This window comes from Lathamus discolor, chromosome 18 (genome assembly GCF_037157495.1).
Source record: "Lathamus discolor isolate bLatDis1 chromosome 18, bLatDis1.hap1, whole genome shotgun sequence".
Taxonomy (NCBI): domain Eukaryota; kingdom Metazoa; phylum Chordata; class Aves; order Psittaciformes; family Psittacidae; genus Lathamus; species Lathamus discolor.
The window spans coordinates 6190716-6207819 of NC_088901.1; the positions used below are offsets into that span (position 1 = coordinate 6190716).

Genomic DNA, 17104 nt, shown 5'->3' on the forward strand with positions numbered 1-17104 from the left:
TCTTTGTTGTAAATTTTCTTTAAGATTACATAGTAAAAAAATTAAAAAAAAAAAAAAGAAATTGTTGTGAATTTGTAAGTTCAGCACTGGCTTTCTATTTAAATAGAAGAATTGCTGACCAGTATGGAGTAATAAAAGTTAACTTCGAAAGGTCACCTACCCCTAGGATACAGACTCTATTTGAATTAAGCAATATAACTGTAAGGCACAAAATCTAATGAATGTCTTCCAAAATCAACAGTCATGCTTGCCCAGACAGCGAGGAATATCACTCAACAGCTACAGTGAGTGAGGAATTTGTGGTGCAATTGGTGAGAAGAGAAATAATACATGCTATTTACTTCTCTCAGCTCAGCCTCCAAGCAATGGTCCATGTTTTTTTTTTTACCTTTAATCCTCTATTCATGCTGTGATTATTAGAAGAAGTAATAATAAACTGAATTAAATCAGCTTTAGATGTCCATCACTGACACCTGCTGGCTAAAGTCGTAACTGACTGTCCCACTCCAACACCACTTTCCTGATCCTCATGGAATTGCAGGCTCACAATTCTGAAAGGAATAGCTGTGGATTTTACTCCCACCATTTAAGTTTCAAGTGCCCATAGCAGAAAACACTGAGATAATTAGGAAGTTCCTGCTGTAAGACAGTAATTACCTTACACCCCTTGCAAATGATGCCATTTTATCTGAGGAATTTTATCCACACCACAGAAAATGTATTAACCATTGAAGTTGTGAACAGAACGAAAACAAATTAATCTATGCAACACTTTACAACAATTATGAATACCCGGGTTCAGTAACCCACAATAAACAAACCATCCCTAGCCAGCTGGTCATGAACGAGAGGTTATGATCATTAGGAACAAATAAATGATTAATAATTGTTCCTCCATGGTTAATAATTCACCAGTCATCTCACAATTTGGGCTTGTGATCCCTTTCCATAAATAGCATCTGGATGACCAGGGAGAGCCCTCACTTTCCTGCCAGCACCACCACCCCAAGCTGTGTCATACATCCATAATGGCATTCAATGGAACCTGGCAGGTCTATGCTCAAGAAAACTACGAAGAGTTTCTGAAAGCTCTTGGTAAGTGTCTGGTTACTTCTGAAATCCCTTCCTCGGACTGCAGCACACACTTTGCATGGCATCTTCCATCACTGTATTTCTATGTTTTCTTTCTTTTGTTTGGATGACAAACTACTCCCTGCCAGGTGAGGCTGTCAGGCTTAATCTGTAAATGAAAAGAAACTGAATATCATACAAATCGGTGTAGAAAGGTTACAGATTACCCCCAAATCCCTTTCTCAACATTACATGAGTCCCTCATGAAAGAAGAGGCATAACAAAAATCAATTTGTTTTGATTAACACATAACTTTAGAAATACATTTAACTAGAAACAAACTGTCAATGACGTGTAGATGCATGAGTGATCAATGTATGTGACTGGTGCTTAGCAATGTGTAAGGAACAGACTTGGTGGTTATGATTTAGTAGGTGCCTACATTAATAAAAATGCACTTATCCTCTTGCCAATCTTGAGAAAACACATTTTATTTGTTTTTAAGAGTATCAAGAGTTTAAGGGGTTTTAAGAGTATGTAAGAGCTACTCAGTAGAATAAGATGCAGTTACAGTTGACAAGCCTACTCCAACAGTACACGTGAAGCAGTCCCTCTGTTGCTAAGGGTGACACTCTCACAACATGCCAGAGACACTCCAATACAATAGTCTGAGGCTACATGCACAGCTGCAGCTCCAACTAGCCAGACACTAGCACTTCCAACCCTCCTGGGAAGAGGTGAGGGAAACAAAGTAATACACACATGGTTTTTGTCAGGGAGAAACACCATCACATGGCAAACCACTACTGAATGAAACACTGCACATTCTGACGCAAGAGTAGCAAATCTGATGTACACGGGCTGGACGGAATGGAACATGCCCACAGAGAAGTGAGGCACTCAAACCAGGATTTGCCTTTTCACCTGGACATCACTTCCTGTTTCTTTTCTCTTTGGAAAAACGAATTTGCTCTTTCACATCAACACACTTCTTCATAACAGAAAAAGTCCTTTTTTTGCCTTTTTTACAGCACTGCCAGATGACCTTATCAAACTCGCCAGAGACGTTAAACCTGTTGTTGAAATACAACAAAAAGGAGAGGATTTTGTTGTGACATCAAAGACACCAAAGCAATCTGTAACTAACTCATTTACACTTGGAAAAGAGGCTGATATTACTACCATGGATGGCAGAAAACTAAAGGTACTGCATTTCAGGAATGGCTACATGAATTCGTTCATCCTTATACTTCAGTTTCTGTGTCTGAGTGAGACTTGCTTGTACCATTTCTGTTAGTGCACAGTTCTATTATTTCAACAGAAGTGTTTCTTCTAAAACTCCTTTTCAAATGCTGTGGTCTGCAGCTGAACTTCACAGATCTTATTATGAAACACTGACATAATTTATTTCCTATAGTCATCTGCTTATTCTAATCAAGCTCCAAACTCTAAACGTTTTACAATTTTTAAATCTGCTTCAACAGTGCACTGTGAACATGGTAAACGGGAAGCTCGTGTGCAAATCAGACAAATTCCATCATGAGCAAGAAATTAAAGGAGGTGAAATGGTGGAGGTACGTGTTAGAAAATAATGGTGTGTTAAAAAAAAACCTCGAAGGAAAGTGTTCTGTTCTGATTGTTTTTTTTAGTGTAAGCTCAATACCTTAAACAAATCCTGGCTCCAGAACTACCACATTACTTGCAGAATTCCTCACAGGTGCTTAAATCTGCAGATACAGAATTCAGATGGAGTATTTCAGACTAACCACAGTTAGTGGAAAATATTAGTAGTACCTTTATTATTCCTGTTTCTTATTAAAACCAACTGCCTTAACTGACTCCTCTTTCAACACTGCTCATATATTTAATGGAAAGTGCGCAACAAATCTTTTTATTAATCACTACCCTGGGGCCAATTCTAGTGCGAAGGGCTGTAGCTGCTTGAGCATGGAGCAGAAAGACTCCTCATAAATTCCTCTCAACTACTACAGCAGCATTACCTTTATCTACAGCATTCCTGCTGAAAAGAAAGTAAAGGCTGAGTCAAACCTGAAAATGTACCATACACTCATTCCACCTATAACTCTTCAAAGTTCTTTGGTTAGTTCTAAACTGTTCGGTAACAACAAAGAGCTCTTCTCTATAGTTAAGCTCATTTGGCATCTAAGAAGCACCCACTTGGGTAAAGACTGCTACAAGAACTACTACGGCCAAGTGCACTAAAGTCCTATGTTTTGGAAATACAATACTCCAAGATCATTTTGAGTATCTCCAACTACTTTTCTAACATTAAGGAAGCACAAAACCAGACAAAAGAACCATTTGCTATTTGGGACAATGATTTCTCTTACAGGAAGCATCATCTATGATACCCCTTAAAACAGAGTGAAAAAATGTAGTTGATGGTGACATTTGTATTTAGGTTTTCAGTCTCCAGAGCTGGTTTTGTAAAAATACTTTTCTTGGTATGAATGTTATACACATATTTATAGGCAGGTGCTGTAAATGTATTTGCTTGTGGAATAAGATGGATTTAAACATAAATTACAGAAACTTCCAACTGCTTAGCTAAAAACAGACTTCCTAAAGTCTAAATTAAAACCAAGTTATGCATATTTGTCTTCTACAGACTATGACTTATGGTGGAGTAACGCTTGTCAGAAGAAGCAAGAAGGTTTAAAGCCAGATCACCTTCTTTGTGACATCTTTACATACCTAAAGTGCCATTTCCAAAAGGTGTGATCATTATGCGACAAAATAGAACAGAAAATAACTGTGACTTCTACTCTCCTTTCACCCACACCCCAATTCCCATAATTCCCATAATTGTAAGACTGTATTTTCCCCCTGAGTACACTTCTGCACTGCAAGTGACCGAAATCTGCCTCCCAGACAACCAAACCTGGACATTAACCGGAACATTGTGATTTATCAGAATGATCCTTGGAAGTGGACAAAAGCTAACAGAAATGCTTCTTGATTTTTTTACATGCTCAATTAACATACTTAGCTTTAGTTCCTTTGTCTAATAAAGTTTCATCTTCTACTAAAACCCTTTCTCTGTATCTAGACAGCAAAGAACAATCAGACCTTGGTTTAGCTGATCTGCAACAGAAATAGAAACAGTATTATTTTAAAAGCTATGCAGTATTTAACAGTCATAAAAGCAATAATAGGAACGACTGCTCTCAAACTGAAGTATACAAGAGTACAATTAAACAAAAATGGGGCACTACAAGAGCAAAGGGAATTAAACACTCTTCCAATTTGCAGAATAAATTAAATTCAAGGGAGTTACACATAACAAGACCAACAGAACAGAAGCCAAGCCACTGGTAAAACTCAGGAGAAGGCTGCTTTAAAGCATTGGTACTACAGAAAGCCATATAAGAGCTTGAAACACCTCTGTTTGGCAGTTGCTTGGTAACTGCTGCTAACTACACACTGAAACACAACAAAACAGAGCACTGTTGTCCAACAGCAAACCCAGAGAACACTGCAGGTCTTCAATTATCAAATCCTAAATTCGTAAGCGTAGGCTACAAAGTACGAGATGCTCAGGTTTATTTCTATACCAATACAGAGACAATGCATTACCCTGAACGCCACACTAGTGAAGACTGTTACAGGTATTTGCTTTGATGCATTATAACGGGAATAAAACAGGAATGATGTTGAAGCAAAACGTATCTGCTTTTAAAAGAAACACAGAAGTCTTGGTTTGGTTCAATAGCTACTCAGATATTCCCAGATATAGCCTAATCTGCCTTGCAAACTCACTTCCTCCCTGTTCAATCCCTTATCAATGTTCAACCTCAGTACACAATGGGCATACAAACACGGTTTTAGATTGCAAATAATGCATACTAAAACCACACAAACCTATACAGATCTTAAACTGATGCTAAACCATTTTAATTTGAAAGCACTACAAGTTCTTGAAAGCATACTTTACCTCCCTCACTTCTCATTGTGGTGATTTAGCATTTCCAAGAAGCGTGCCAATCTTCTCAATCCAGTGGCAATATACTGTCATGGGACATCCCACATTTAGGTGAAATATTCATTGCAGCTCCTTAAAGGATTTTGATCAGATTGGGACCCTTGCTCCTCTGCCCAAAGTCATACATCATTTCTGGATGACAATCTCGTCTGAGTCTGGACAATAGAAATGGATCCACTCTTTCACAAAACCAAGGAAATTTTCTGCAAAGGACCTCATGGGAGTATTTATAATGTTATTTGGATGCTGCTGAAAACTCCTTGCTTCCAATTTGAAAAGCTTTGAAAGGGCATCCTGGTGGGAAGCATTTCTCCCCATCACCAAACTCCACTCCCTGGTGGTTCCATTGTTTCTCAGAATGTCCCTACAGAACAAATTCTTTCTGCTTTGTGTCACCCATCCCCACCAGAACTCCAGTCTCCCATGTGCTTCCTTGGCTTGATTCTTCACATTCTTTTGATGACTCGTGGAAGCAGATCTGTGCACGTATCACACACGGCAGCCGACTCAGCATTCTGCCAGCATACTTTGAGCAGAGTAACCTTAAACACTAAATGCAGAATGCACTGAGACCCCCATCTCTCTTCTGTATCCCTGAGCAGAGAGCACTGAGCATACAAGCACCAGCATTTTCTTCTTTTTCTACAAAAAGCAGCAGAAATAGTTGGCATTAATGTGTCAGGGATCAAACTCCACCTGGCATTCACTCCCTATGGGACTATCAAGCAGTTCTCAGGGTGAAACTGCCAAGATGCAAGCAGCAGTGTCCACCCACCGGAGTCTTCCCTCACGTTCAGTCATTACACACAGTAAAGCTGAAGTACACTGGTGACAAACACACCGCAACTGCATTACCTCCGAAGCCTTTTCTCTCTGCTCTGCAGTTTGGGGAATACTCCTCACACCAGCAACGGTGGAGACACCCTGCGTTACTGAACGCTCCATCACACCGACCTGTAAGTGTCCACCTACCACTTAACACCTACAGCAATCACATACCGAGGTGCTAAGAAACAATCTCTCTACGCACCTACTTCATTGCTCTCACCGCACCAACGGCTTAGCGAAAACCCTGCTCTGCAAGTGCACGGTGACGGACCCAGCAGCACAAAACGCGGCCCGCGGCGGGGCTGCAGAGCGACGCCTCCAGCCACAGGGGGAGGCCCCGCACCGGGACCCCGCCGCCCTCACACCACACACACCCCCCCCGCCGCCATTTTGCCCGCGCACCCCTCCCTCTTTCGGCGGGAAAAACGAGGAGCCGGCGGGGCGGGGAAGTGCGCATGCGCGAGCTGCGCGAGTGGGCGGAGGGGACGCTCCCGCCCCGGGGCGGGGGGGGTGTGAGTGACAGCTGGCGGGCGCGCTCTGCGCATGCGCAGCTAGGGTAGGGCCGTGTTTTTGGCGCCTCTCGGCCTTCTAGCTCTCTTCCCTCCCGCCGGAAGCCCCGCGGGAAGTCTCGCGAGAGGCGGCGCTGCGCGCAGGAGGCAGGCTCGGCTCCGCGCTCGGCTCCGCAGCGCCTGGGCCCCGCCGCGCCCCGCCGTGCCCCGCCGCGCTCCCGCAGCCATGTCCCGCTACCTGCGGCCCCCCAACACCTCGCTCTTCGTGCGGAACGTGGCCGACGACACCCGGTGAGCGCGGGCGGCGCCAGCGACGCGCGGGGGCAGCGCAGGCTTTGGCGGGCTCGCTAGGCCGCGCGGGCGGGCGCCGCCGGAGGGGCGCGGGGAGCGTGAGGCCCCCGCCCGCCGCCGCTGCGAGGCCGCTCTCCAGCCTCCCGTTCCCCGCCGCCTCCCTCCCCGCGGTGCTGCTCCGGCTGAGCCTCCCCCACGAGGGCCGGTTCCGGAGCAGCGTCCAGGGAGAACAAAGCTGGGCCGGGGGCAGCGCGGCTTCGGCGGTTGGGGCGGAAGGGGAGAGCGCGGCGCCTTTGCCCGGGCTGTGCCCGGGATTCACGGCGCAGCCGGTCCCGTTAGTGCGGGGCTCGCCGCCAGTGCAGGCGGAACGTTACTGCGTTAATTGTGCCGTACGGCGCTGAGGAGCGGGGGGGGGACACAACTGCATTGTAGGAAGAGTCCATACGGGTAAATATATGCAGCAGCTCAGTGCAGTGACTCTTCGTAGGGAATTAAATCAAAAGTGCTTTGTGTAGGCTTTTATTTATTGCTTATTTTTCGTAAACTGCTGGTTCCTGTTACTTCTCTTTGGCAGTTTATCGTGCCCCTTTTGTGTCTGTTGTCAGCTATGAAGCGTTTATAGAGCGCATTAATATCAAACGCACGTGTGAGCTGGAGCACTCTCAGGTTGATAATCGCTGTAGAACTTGTCTGGGAGTCCCTGTGAGGTCGAGCAGTGTAAAACACAAATGGGAGTTTCTAAACTTTCTGCCCGTGCAGCTCGCACTGAAGTTGTCCAGCAAATAACGGTAGCATGGGCACGATGGAATGGGATGAATCGAGAACATTATTGTGATAAAAAGTGTAAACAGCTTCCGTTTTTTGTGTGTGTGATTTTTCTTTCTTCTTTTCAGTATTTATTTCACTGTCAGAACAGTCAAGGAAAACTTGCTTCCAGGCTTCTTAAAATTAGAAGCTTGTAATAGAAGGTCCCATTAGGGCTTTCCCCATAAGCTTCTGCTTAGGTGGTATATGCTTGGAGATGGTTTCATTGTGCGATCTCAGTGTTGGTTGTAGTTCCCTTCTGCCATCATTGACTATATGTGCTGTAGATTCTTGCGTAGATGATGAGAAAGTGAAATGATAGTAGTCACTCTTTCATACCACATAAATACTGTATTATATCAGTCTTTCTCATACAGGTTATTGTCATCAAATGACATAAAAATCCATCTAAAGGAGCTGATGTGATTTAGGAACCTCTCTGAGGAGATGGAACTTGTTCCCAGAGTAGTTGCAGATCTGCTGAACAGTTTTGTGCTGGGTTATTTGGAAAAGCTATCCTAAGGGCATGAGTAGTTGCTTACTCAAGTTTTGTTCTATTTGATGTGGGTTTAAGTATTGATTATCCTATGGAAATGAGTTTGTGTGACTGGTTTATTATCATACTGTTTATGAGGATCTTGCAGTTGGTGTTTGCATGTTCTAAAATCATTCTCAAGAGTTACATGAGGTGCTTGAATAACAATAATTCTTGGGCCCTGCTTTTCAATTTTTGCCATCCTTTCCTAATCCATCCTGCATTGAACCAACTAGTGTGTGTCACTGAGTTTATGCTTCAGTTAGTTGTACTGAAGTGGTTTCAAAATGCTGAGGTGTATCCTCAGCATCCCAAGTCCTGAGTGGTTCAGGAAAGCCTGGTGTGTAACTGAGCTGCTCAAACACTTTCCTCCCAGAATGGTTTGCTATTTTTAAATTTGGATATTTTTTAACACCTTAAATAGAGGGGGGAAAAAACATAAAATATTTGTGATGTTCTAGGTCTGAAGACTTGCGCCGTGAATTTGGTCGTTATGGGCCTATAGTTGATGTGTACGTTCCACTTGACTTCTACACTCGTCGTCCCAGAGGATTTGCTTATGTTCAATATCCTTTCTTCAGATGGCTGAGTAGTGAGGGGTGTTGGAGTTTGAAATTCAAGTTTGTGTAAGAGGTAACAAATGAAAAAGCAGTTTACTTTTGTGTTGTATCTAATAAGTGTCTTACTTATGTTGTGGTGTTTTGTTATTTTTGAAGATTAACTTCTCTCAGTTACTCTTTGCCTTTTTGCAAAGCTTAAGTCCAGTAATATAAAAGCTTGCTTATGTCACTGAAATTAATACTATATGATTTAAATGAAAATTTATCACTGACTCAAAATTGTTTAGTACATTTTTATTATCACTGGTGTTAAGTAAACTTGTGCTTAGCAACTGTGGCTGGTATTCGTTGTTAATTTAACAAATGGGAACTGGAATCACTTGATCAAAATCAGATTGTATAAAAAATGAGGTGAACTTCTTTCTTTAATATTGTCCCCTAATTTACTGTCCTCTGTTGTTGCCTCAGAATGTAAAGCTGTACAGTAATGGCGACCCCAAAGAGAAAGCATGAAAGAACCGTTAGAGTAGAGTTCAACAATTAAGGCAAGTAGACAAGCCAAAGACCTCTTAAGGATCAGGCTTGAAGAGAAGGGAGAGTTTGGGAAAAGAAAAAGTAAAGAAAAGCTGGAAGAAGGACAAGCCATAATGGGAGACAAAGCTTCGCTTTATCCACAAAAGGGGGAAAAGGTTGTTTTTCAAAGTAAAAGATAAAGCCTTCTGTCATTTTTGGCCAAGCATCTCATGACAAGTCCTTCTGACAAGCACTTAAAGAGTTAAAGGTCAAGATGAAGTTGAATGGTGGCCAAGATTAAAGGAGTCATACCTGATGTATCCTACAGAGTAACAGTTGTTCTTCTGTTTGTCACGTAAGCAGTAATTTGATGAATAATTCTGGTTTAGTCCATTGACAAAACCTGTAATATTTCTCTTGTGAGTGCTGCTGTAACTGTGGTCTTGAATGAAAGTGCATTCCTCCTGGTTTATCAAGATACATGCCAACAGCATGAGCATTCATGTTCTGCGTAGATGGTGCTGATGGTGAACTGAGTTGCTACGAGGAGAAAGGCAATTTGTTCTTTCAGGTCACCTAGCTAGAAGAAGGTGTGTTAGTTACTGTAGTGGTCAGACCCATGAATTAAAATTGGTAATGTCTGTTGCTGACTGCCTGACCTGACCAACAGTGCAGGGTTTCATGTGTCCCAGACTGCAGGAGGTCTGCATATGTGTCCGTGGTGCTACATAATTCAAGCTGAAGTTAGCTGGGGAAAAAAAGGGAAAGCTTTATCCCAGTCCTAAAACTAATAGGCATGTGTTAATTGCTACTATTGGTTGCCTAATGTAATTTAAGAACTAGGGTTTAATTTTATTAAAGTCAATGTAGTGGAGAGAACTAAATGACCGTTAACAGTGTGTTTTGAAAAGGATGCCAGGGTTTTTTTTTCCTTGCATAAGTACAAGTGGGAGAAGAAAAACATTAGAGTATCCCATAGCAACTGCTTGCTGGTGGATAAGTTCATGGTCATATTATAAGACTTTAATTTTATTAAAGGAGTTCTCAGATAGCTGGTGGTTAGTAAATAAAACTAATTCCTCGTGTGTACTGTAGTATGACCAAAAGAACTTTAAAACAAACAAACAAAACCCTCTGTAAAATTAGAAAATAACCGATTTTTGTATTTTATTTTAAATACCAAATCTGTAAACTGCTCAAATTCCCAAGTACCTTAACACTCGCCACATTTGAAGATGTCCGTGATGCTGAAGATGCTCTCCATAATTTGGATCGAAAGTGGATTTGTGGTCGGCAAATAGAAATCCAGTTTGCACAAGGCGATCGGAAGAGTAAGTGCCTTGCATGTATTTCAGCATTTTAGCCTTAAAGTTTAGTGCCAGGCACCATTACATGTGTTACTAATTGTTGTGGTATGTTCTTGCTTGTGTATGAATAGGATGTGGATGTTTTGCATTTTATCCAGTAACTATTCATGACTCATTTTAATTAAAACCAGATAATTAAATACAGCGGTCACTGAACACAATCTGAGAGCTGCTCATCCTGAAGCGCTTTTTGTGGAGCCCTGTGTGTTCCTGCAGGGAAGTCTGACTGCTGGGTACTGTCAAAATTAGCAGCAGCCCAGTTTGAGGGTGTTGTGATGTTTATATTGTGTTGAAGCATGTTAGTGATGCTGCGTTGACACTTCCCAGTGCAGTCTGATTTCCAGGGCTGAGGCAATAGCTTCATTTCATTTAAATGTCAAGGTATCTCAATTCAACATGGAACAGAATTTGTATTTTCTGAACAGATTATTCTAAAGAGAGATTGTCTTTTAAATTTGTTATTCTTATACATATTCTTAATATAGAGATAAATACAGATAGGCTGTAAAAAAAACACCCAATGCTGTTGGTAAACTGAACATATACCTGTTGATCTAAACTAGGACAATAATACTTAGTGTAGCCTGGTAATAAAAGCATCTTAAAGGTCTTTCAGTTCAAGCTGTCAAAGAACATCCCAACTGTCCAGATTTCCTTCAAATGCACACAGTTAATTTGTATTGAAATCAATGGGGTTTACACACTCTGAAGGACGAGTCTCTGTCCTGTGCATAAACATCAGGATTTTTTATCAGGTTTTGAACAAAAATTAACATATTTACCTTAGCATTGTAAACTGACGCACTCTAAAAAGTAAAAATTGCAGCCATTGAGTACAGACAGTGTTCACTGTCTGTAGATAGTGTTCATTGTAGATAGTGCTCACTATCTAGAGCATGATGTGTTTAAAACACCTTGAGCATGGTCTTCTGGTTTGAATGAGAATTTCAGTAATGGAGCATTAGTCCTTTCTTACTGGTTTTGGGGGTTTGGTTTGGTTGGGGTTTCTTCCCCCCTAGATCTGTAATGCCCACACAGCTGCATTAATATTTGTCTGGTGTTTAAAAGCAGCTAAAGGCAAGTGCTGTACAGCAGTCTAAATACCCAATATATGGATTAGTAATGTCACTAAACGGAACTTTTGAACTTAAAATGCTAAATGTTGGTATATTTTACAGCACCAAATCAAATGAAAGCCAAGGAAGGAAGAAACCTGTACAGCTCTTCTCGTTACGATGACTATGACAGATACAGGCGATCTAGAAGTCGGAGTTACGAAAGGAGACGGTCTAGAAGTCGTTCTTTTGATTACAGCTATAGAAGATCCTATAGTCCCAGAAAGTAAGTGTAGTGTGTGTTCAGCTTCAGCTGCAAAGCAGTCTGCTGGGAGAGAGACACCACGTTGCCTAGTTAATTGTTAAAGTCTTGAATAATCGTTTTCTGTTGTGGGAGTAACTTGTGGGAGTTGCATACTTTGCATGCTACATAAATCAGAAATACTGAATGGAATGATTCTGTGCTTCAGTGCAGAATAAGTAAAAGCAAATGCACAGCTTGAGATAGAATTTATTAAGCATTTGTACCTATACATAGGTATTTGTCAGCATTTACTTTTTCTGATGTACCTTTTTAGCAGTAGACCTACTGGAAGACCTCGTCGTAGCAGAAGCCATTCGGACAATGATAGGTAAAGTACTTTTTACATCCTTTAAATTGAAAACTAGATCACTGTATTCCTTTAACTATAGGGTTAAAAAAAGTTTCTCCTGCAAAATGGTAAACAATTTTTAATGTACTAGATGTCTAAGAATAGTGTTTTTACATTCAAATCTCCTCTCTCCCCTTTATTCTGATAGGTTCAAACACCGCAATCGATCTTTTTCAAGATCTAAGTCCAATTCAAGATCACGATCCAAGTCACAGCCCAAGAAAGAAATGAAGGCTAAATCACGGTCTAGGTCTGCATCTCACACCAAATCTAGAGGCACTTCTAAAACAGATCCTAAAACACATTATAAGTCCAGCTCAAGATATGAAAAGGAATCGAGAAAAAAAGAACCCGCTAGATCCAAATCACAGTCAAGATCACATTCTAGATCTAGGTCAAAATCCAGATCAAGGTCATGGACTAGTCCCAAGTCCAGTGGCCACTAACAGTGTATCCATGTTGGGTTTAGGCATGTAAGATTCATTTACACACAGTTCAGTTTACTTAAATTATCAGGAATATGATGTTGCAACAGTGCTAAAGAGTATTTTCTTTGTCAGTTTTCCCTGTAGCCGAAAATGGTTAAAATTAAGACAATGTTGAGAAGCCACTGAGAGAGCGAGAAAGAGAGAGGGAGAGAGAGTGTCCACTTGGTTAAATGTCACGGGCAGCTACTGATTTGGTTGTGGTGTCTCTATGTATATTTTTGTAAAGATTTGCATTTTTAATGCTTAGATATTGGTGATGACTTGATTGATCGTAACTTGCAACATTGTCCTATTAAAAATGTCATACCCATAGAGAAATTTGGTACCAGTTTGTGCTGAACAGTTAAACTAACTGTTTAACTTGTTCCTTAATGCTAAACCTTGTGATAACACGGAAAACTGGACAGCTGTAGCACAACACTGACCGCTGTGACACGCAGACTGGCAGGTTCATGTTTCCATTGCTCAGAGGCAGGTTTCTGTGTTCTCCATGCCCACTGGCTTGAGCGGGTCAGTGAATGGAGCGGTTTGAGATTCCTCCTTAACCCTGCTGTCTGGGGAGATGGTACTAACATTGCGTGGACTATGTGGGGAGAGAGTGGGTCTTGGAAGCTCATTCAGAGTTTGTGCAGTGCCGTGACTTGTCAGGATAGAGGCATCGCTGCTTTGGCCTGGCAGCTAGTACTAAATGTGTGAGGGGGGGGGGAAAAACCACCTTGCATTGGAAAATTCAATTGAGATTTCAGCAAACAGCAGAGCAACTAAATATTAGGTTGTGTGTACATTTTATGCAGTTTTTGTATCCTAAATTTTAGTGAGCAGTTAACCATGAAATTGCTTAGTTTTCCTGCTGTTAGATACCAGTAGATTGTTTCAAGTTGTGTGTGTACAGTATATAAGAACTAAACTTTTCTGCCAATGACTCCTGTGGTTAGTTGGTGTATTCCTAGCTATAATCCATAGCCACCTCTTCCTGAGTAACACAGGCTGGCTTGTACGCATCAAAAAGTACTTGGTCAAGCGAGTCTGGGTCACTTCTTCCTCAGAACAGATAGTGGTTTGGTTCCAAGATTTCCTTTTCCTGAAGAACAAATGTTTGCAGTTGGATATGAACACAAGCTGCATCTCTAGCTATTTAGTTTATCACTAATACAGTATATTTAGTAAATTGAATGTGAAAAAATAACAAAACCCCTGTGTAATCTTACCAGTATTTCTCTAGAAGGCAAGATACTTTGGTATGAAAATGGCTTTTGGCGTTGTTTTTTCTATTTACCTTCAAAAGCCAGCACCAGACACCTAGTGTTCCTTGCTGTCCTACCTAGTAGCATATAAAGATGTTGGTTTCAACAAGTTCCTTTGTAGAGAAATGTTGTAGTTTTGGGTTTAGTGTTTTCAGCGGGGCCTTTCCAGAAATGCAGACGGCTTTGAGATACCGGCAGCGGAACGTGCGTAGGGGCTGATCCTAGAATCTTTGTACATTTGATAGTATTTCTAACTCTTCCTTTACTGTTTGCAGTTAATGTTCATGTTCTGCTATGCAATCATTTATATGCACGTTCCTTTAATTTTGTAGACTTTCCTGGATGTATAGTTTAAAAACAGCAAAAAGTCTATTTAAAACTGTAGCAGTAGTGTGCAGCTCTAGCAGAGGAAAGTTGTGGGATTAAACTTTGTATTTCCTTTCTTATAGAGGCTTCTAAAAAGGTATTTTTATATGTTCTTTTTAACAGATATTGTGTACTACCTTTAAAACATCGATGTTTTGATCAAAATAACTAAAGACCCAGCTTATTTTCTGCTTGCTGTAAATTTAGCAAACATGCTGTAATAAAAAAATGAAGGAAATACTGATCCACTGGAATTATTGTAGCTTTAGAATTTGACTCCAGAGCATGGTTAGGAGCAGAGCTGTGCATCCCTTACGGAGTAAATTCCTCACTATGGTATTTCAGTAAAGTCAGGAACTTACCATTTAGTGTCTGAACAAAGATGGCTTCACTTTTTTTGGAGGGGTACTAGCCAAACTAAGAAAGCAGATGTTCCAGTCTAATGTATTGAACTTTCTTTTCCATTGACTTTCATTATTGCTGGCTGGACTGCCCTGTGGTTTCAATGCAGATACTGTTAGCCAGGTGGTGAACTACCAGCAGTTAGGATTCGTATAGAACCAAATCTCTTACTGATTTATATTTGCTGCTGTATTAAAACCGGCACCACTCTAGAAGGTGGTAATGCTTTGTTGAGGACGCTTAGAACTCGGGCTGCCTCCTGGCATTTGTGCAACTGGTGGTTCTTAGGCCACTGAGGAAAACAACTCTGAAAAGCGCTTAACTGCATTGATAAAGCCACTCTTGGGCTCCTTAAGTCGAGCTGTGATGATCGTGTAGCTTTCTGCTTGTAACAGCAGAACAGCCTGCCCTTTTTCAGTGCTCTTACATTAGTATTGTCAAGACTAAAATCCCACATAGAAGTGGTGCACCTGGCTGTGGTGGGCAAGCATGGGTCTGGTTCTGTCAGCACCCTGCAAGGGATTGCTGTAAATAACACTCCAGGAGCTAGAGCTGGGCCGGTGGGGCAGAGGGAGGAGAGCATCGGTGTCCAGGCTGAGCTGCTGATTCCAGACTGCAGAGTAACACTAACTGTACCGTGACTGTTTTGTCAGCATGTCCTTATGTTGTGTGCCTCAACAGTGATGTATAGCACAGTTTAAATTATTTCTGTTTTGCAAATCCAGTTCATTGCAAGTATATTGCAGTATCTGCCAGTTCTGATGGTTCTTTCTTTCTCTCCCAGAGGTAGGACTAAACTTTGACTTGACTTGTGTATATGAACAAGCCAGAAAAGCCGAACACAAACCCACGATGTTTCAAGAGTGCATGAATAAAGATGTTGTCCTAGTTCTTGCTCCCATGGAAAAATTGTGAAGAAGCTGTTCTGTGGGCCTTTCAGTTGGGGACGAGTTAGCAGGATGTGGCCAAAGGGCAGGGAATGTTCACGCATTGGCGCCAGTCCAGCCACAGCCCCGCTAGATAACACCTCCTCCCTTGGCACAGGGGTCTAGTCCTGCTCTAAGAAAGCAGTAGCCTGTCTTATGCAAGCTACCCGCAGGTTATGCACAGCTGGAATGCAAGAACATACGCAGGCTACAAAAGATGGTGTGTAGGCATCTTTCTTTTGGAGTCTCAAGAATGGTGGGGATTCTGGGCATGGGGTTTTTTTCTGTGGTAAACTATACAGACTTTTTTTTTATTATTTTATTTTTGTCATTCCTGCAAAAAAAAAAAACTGTAGAATTGAAGTAGTCTGTAAAAATTCTGCTGACAGCCATGGCTGTGCTCAAAGCATCTGCAGCGTTGTCGATTTACTTCGGCAGTAATAGAAGGCTCGTTTGGAACTCCTTTTTCACCTAAAGTCCATGTGCCCAAGTGGTTAATTACAAATCCTCCATGTAGTGGTTGAGTAGCTGGGTGTTTATAAACTAGGGACTGCAATAGAGCAGTCCCTGACAGCTCAATGTTATCCTTCCTGTGTCTTTTGAAGATGTTCAATGTACAGCATAACGGCTTTACTCAAAGTGGAAACTCGATTTAAATGTTGGTTTGAGCTCTTGGTAAGAGCGCCTGCTTCTTTTTTCTCTTGCTGTTTTGTCTGGGGTAACAGCTTGGAGAATGTTCAGAGAAGAGCAGTCGGGTCGATGCCTTACAGCACCGCCACTGGGGTTCTGGCAGGGATGTAACATTTTGAAGTGCAAAGGGATGAATTCACACATTTTTAGGACTTAATCACCCATTAATAACTGCTGGTTTTCTCCATTTATCTTGTAACTTGCTTAAAGAGTCTGTAGTCCATTGCTATAGTATGTGTCTAAAGATGCTCTTACTGGCAAGAGTAGGAAGGGGAGACTGTGTACCCTGTAGTGTGTTTGATGAAAAGATGCTGATGTTTTTATTCCTACCCATCCTTTCTTCTTGAGTTTTGTGTTCCATCTGTGCAAACAACCCTGTGAACTGGGAATAAAATGTACACGTTTTGACTATACCTTGAGAGCAGCTTCTGACTTGATTAACACAGCGAAGGGCTGTTGGGGATGGACCACCCAGGGATGCTGCCCCAGCCCTGGGTCCTTCTCTGGGCTTCTGTGCCTGGCCTTCCTGAGCAGAGCTGATGGCCCCAGCAGGCTCCATGTGGGCTTGGGGGCAAGGTCAGTGTTCATTGTCAAACCCAGTGCTCAGCCAGCACTGTGAGGAGCAAAGGAGAGGACTGTGGTGAAGAAATCTCTTCCCTTGTCATTTCCAGCCCATTTGTGTGTGTCAAATACTTGCCAGGGGCCTCAAGCTGCTGCTCCTCACCAAAGATAAGATAATCCTACAGTATGACAGTTGAGGATATAAAAGGGGGCACTGAAATGTTCATCTGCATTCTGA

General features: G+C 41.9%; 2 protein-coding genes across 7 annotated transcripts; both read left to right on the forward strand.

Moving 5' to 3' along the window:
• Nucleotides 1-967: 967 nt before the first annotated feature.
• Nucleotides 968-4123, forward strand: LOC136023358 (fatty acid-binding protein, liver). Its single transcript, XM_065697756.1, has 4 exons — nt 968-1095; nt 2103-2275; nt 2556-2645; nt 3701-4123. The coding sequence occupies exons 1-4, from the start codon at nt 1029-1031 to the stop codon at nt 3749-3751; spliced, it is 381 nt and encodes a 126-aa protein (XP_065553828.1). The 5' UTR covers nt 968-1028; the 3' UTR covers nt 3752-4123.
• A 2390-nt stretch (nt 4124-6513) lies between these two features.
• SRSF10 (serine and arginine rich splicing factor 10) lies at nt 6514-16718 on the forward strand. 6 transcript variants are annotated; one of them, XM_065697732.1, is made up of 7 exons: nt 6515-6702; nt 8503-8607; nt 10342-10445; nt 11660-11822; nt 12115-12168; nt 12338-12439; nt 15474-16718. In XM_065697732.1, the coding sequence occupies exons 1-7, from the start codon at nt 6638-6640 to the stop codon at nt 15490-15492; spliced, it is 612 nt and encodes a 203-aa protein (XP_065553804.1). In that variant the 5' UTR covers nt 6515-6637; the 3' UTR covers nt 15493-16718. The 6 variants fall into 6 exon arrangements, with proteins under 6 accessions (XP_065553802.1, XP_065553806.1, XP_065553804.1 ...); XM_065697730.1 differs by having other exon boundaries at nt 6514-6702; nt 12118-12168; nt 12338-16718; XM_065697734.1 differs by lacking the exon at nt 12338-12439 and having other exon boundaries at nt 6514-6702; nt 12118-12168.
• The last annotated feature ends 386 nt before the right edge of the window (nt 16719-17104 follow it).

What these genes read in the sequence shown, in the direction of transcription:
- SRSF10 (XM_065697729.1), top strand. Translation starts at nt 6,638, where the DNA reads ATGTCCCGCTACCTGCGGCCCCCCAACACCTCGCTCTTCGTGCGGAAC. An exon ending in AACGTGGCCGACGACACCCG is followed by an intron (nt 6,703 to 8,502) that starts GTGAGCGCGGGC and finishes GTGATGTTCTAG; the next exon opens with GTCTGAAGACTTGCGCCGTG. An exon ending in AGAGGATTTGCTTATGTTCA is followed by an intron (nt 8,608 to 10,341) that starts ATATCCTTTCTT and finishes AACACTCGCCAC; the next exon opens with ATTTGAAGATGTCCGTGATG.
- LOC136023358 (XM_065697756.1), top strand. Translation starts at nt 1,029, where the DNA reads ATGGCATTCAATGGAACCTGGCAGGTCTATGCTCAAGAAAACTACGAA. An exon ending in TGGATGGCAGAAAACTAAAG is followed by an intron (nt 2,276 to 2,555) that starts GTACTGCATTTC and finishes CTGCTTCAACAG; the next exon opens with TGCACTGTGAACATGGTAAA. An exon ending in AAGGAGGTGAAATGGTGGAG is followed by an intron (nt 2,646 to 3,700) that starts GTACGTGTTAGA and finishes TGTCTTCTACAG; the next exon opens with ACTATGACTTATGGTGGAGT.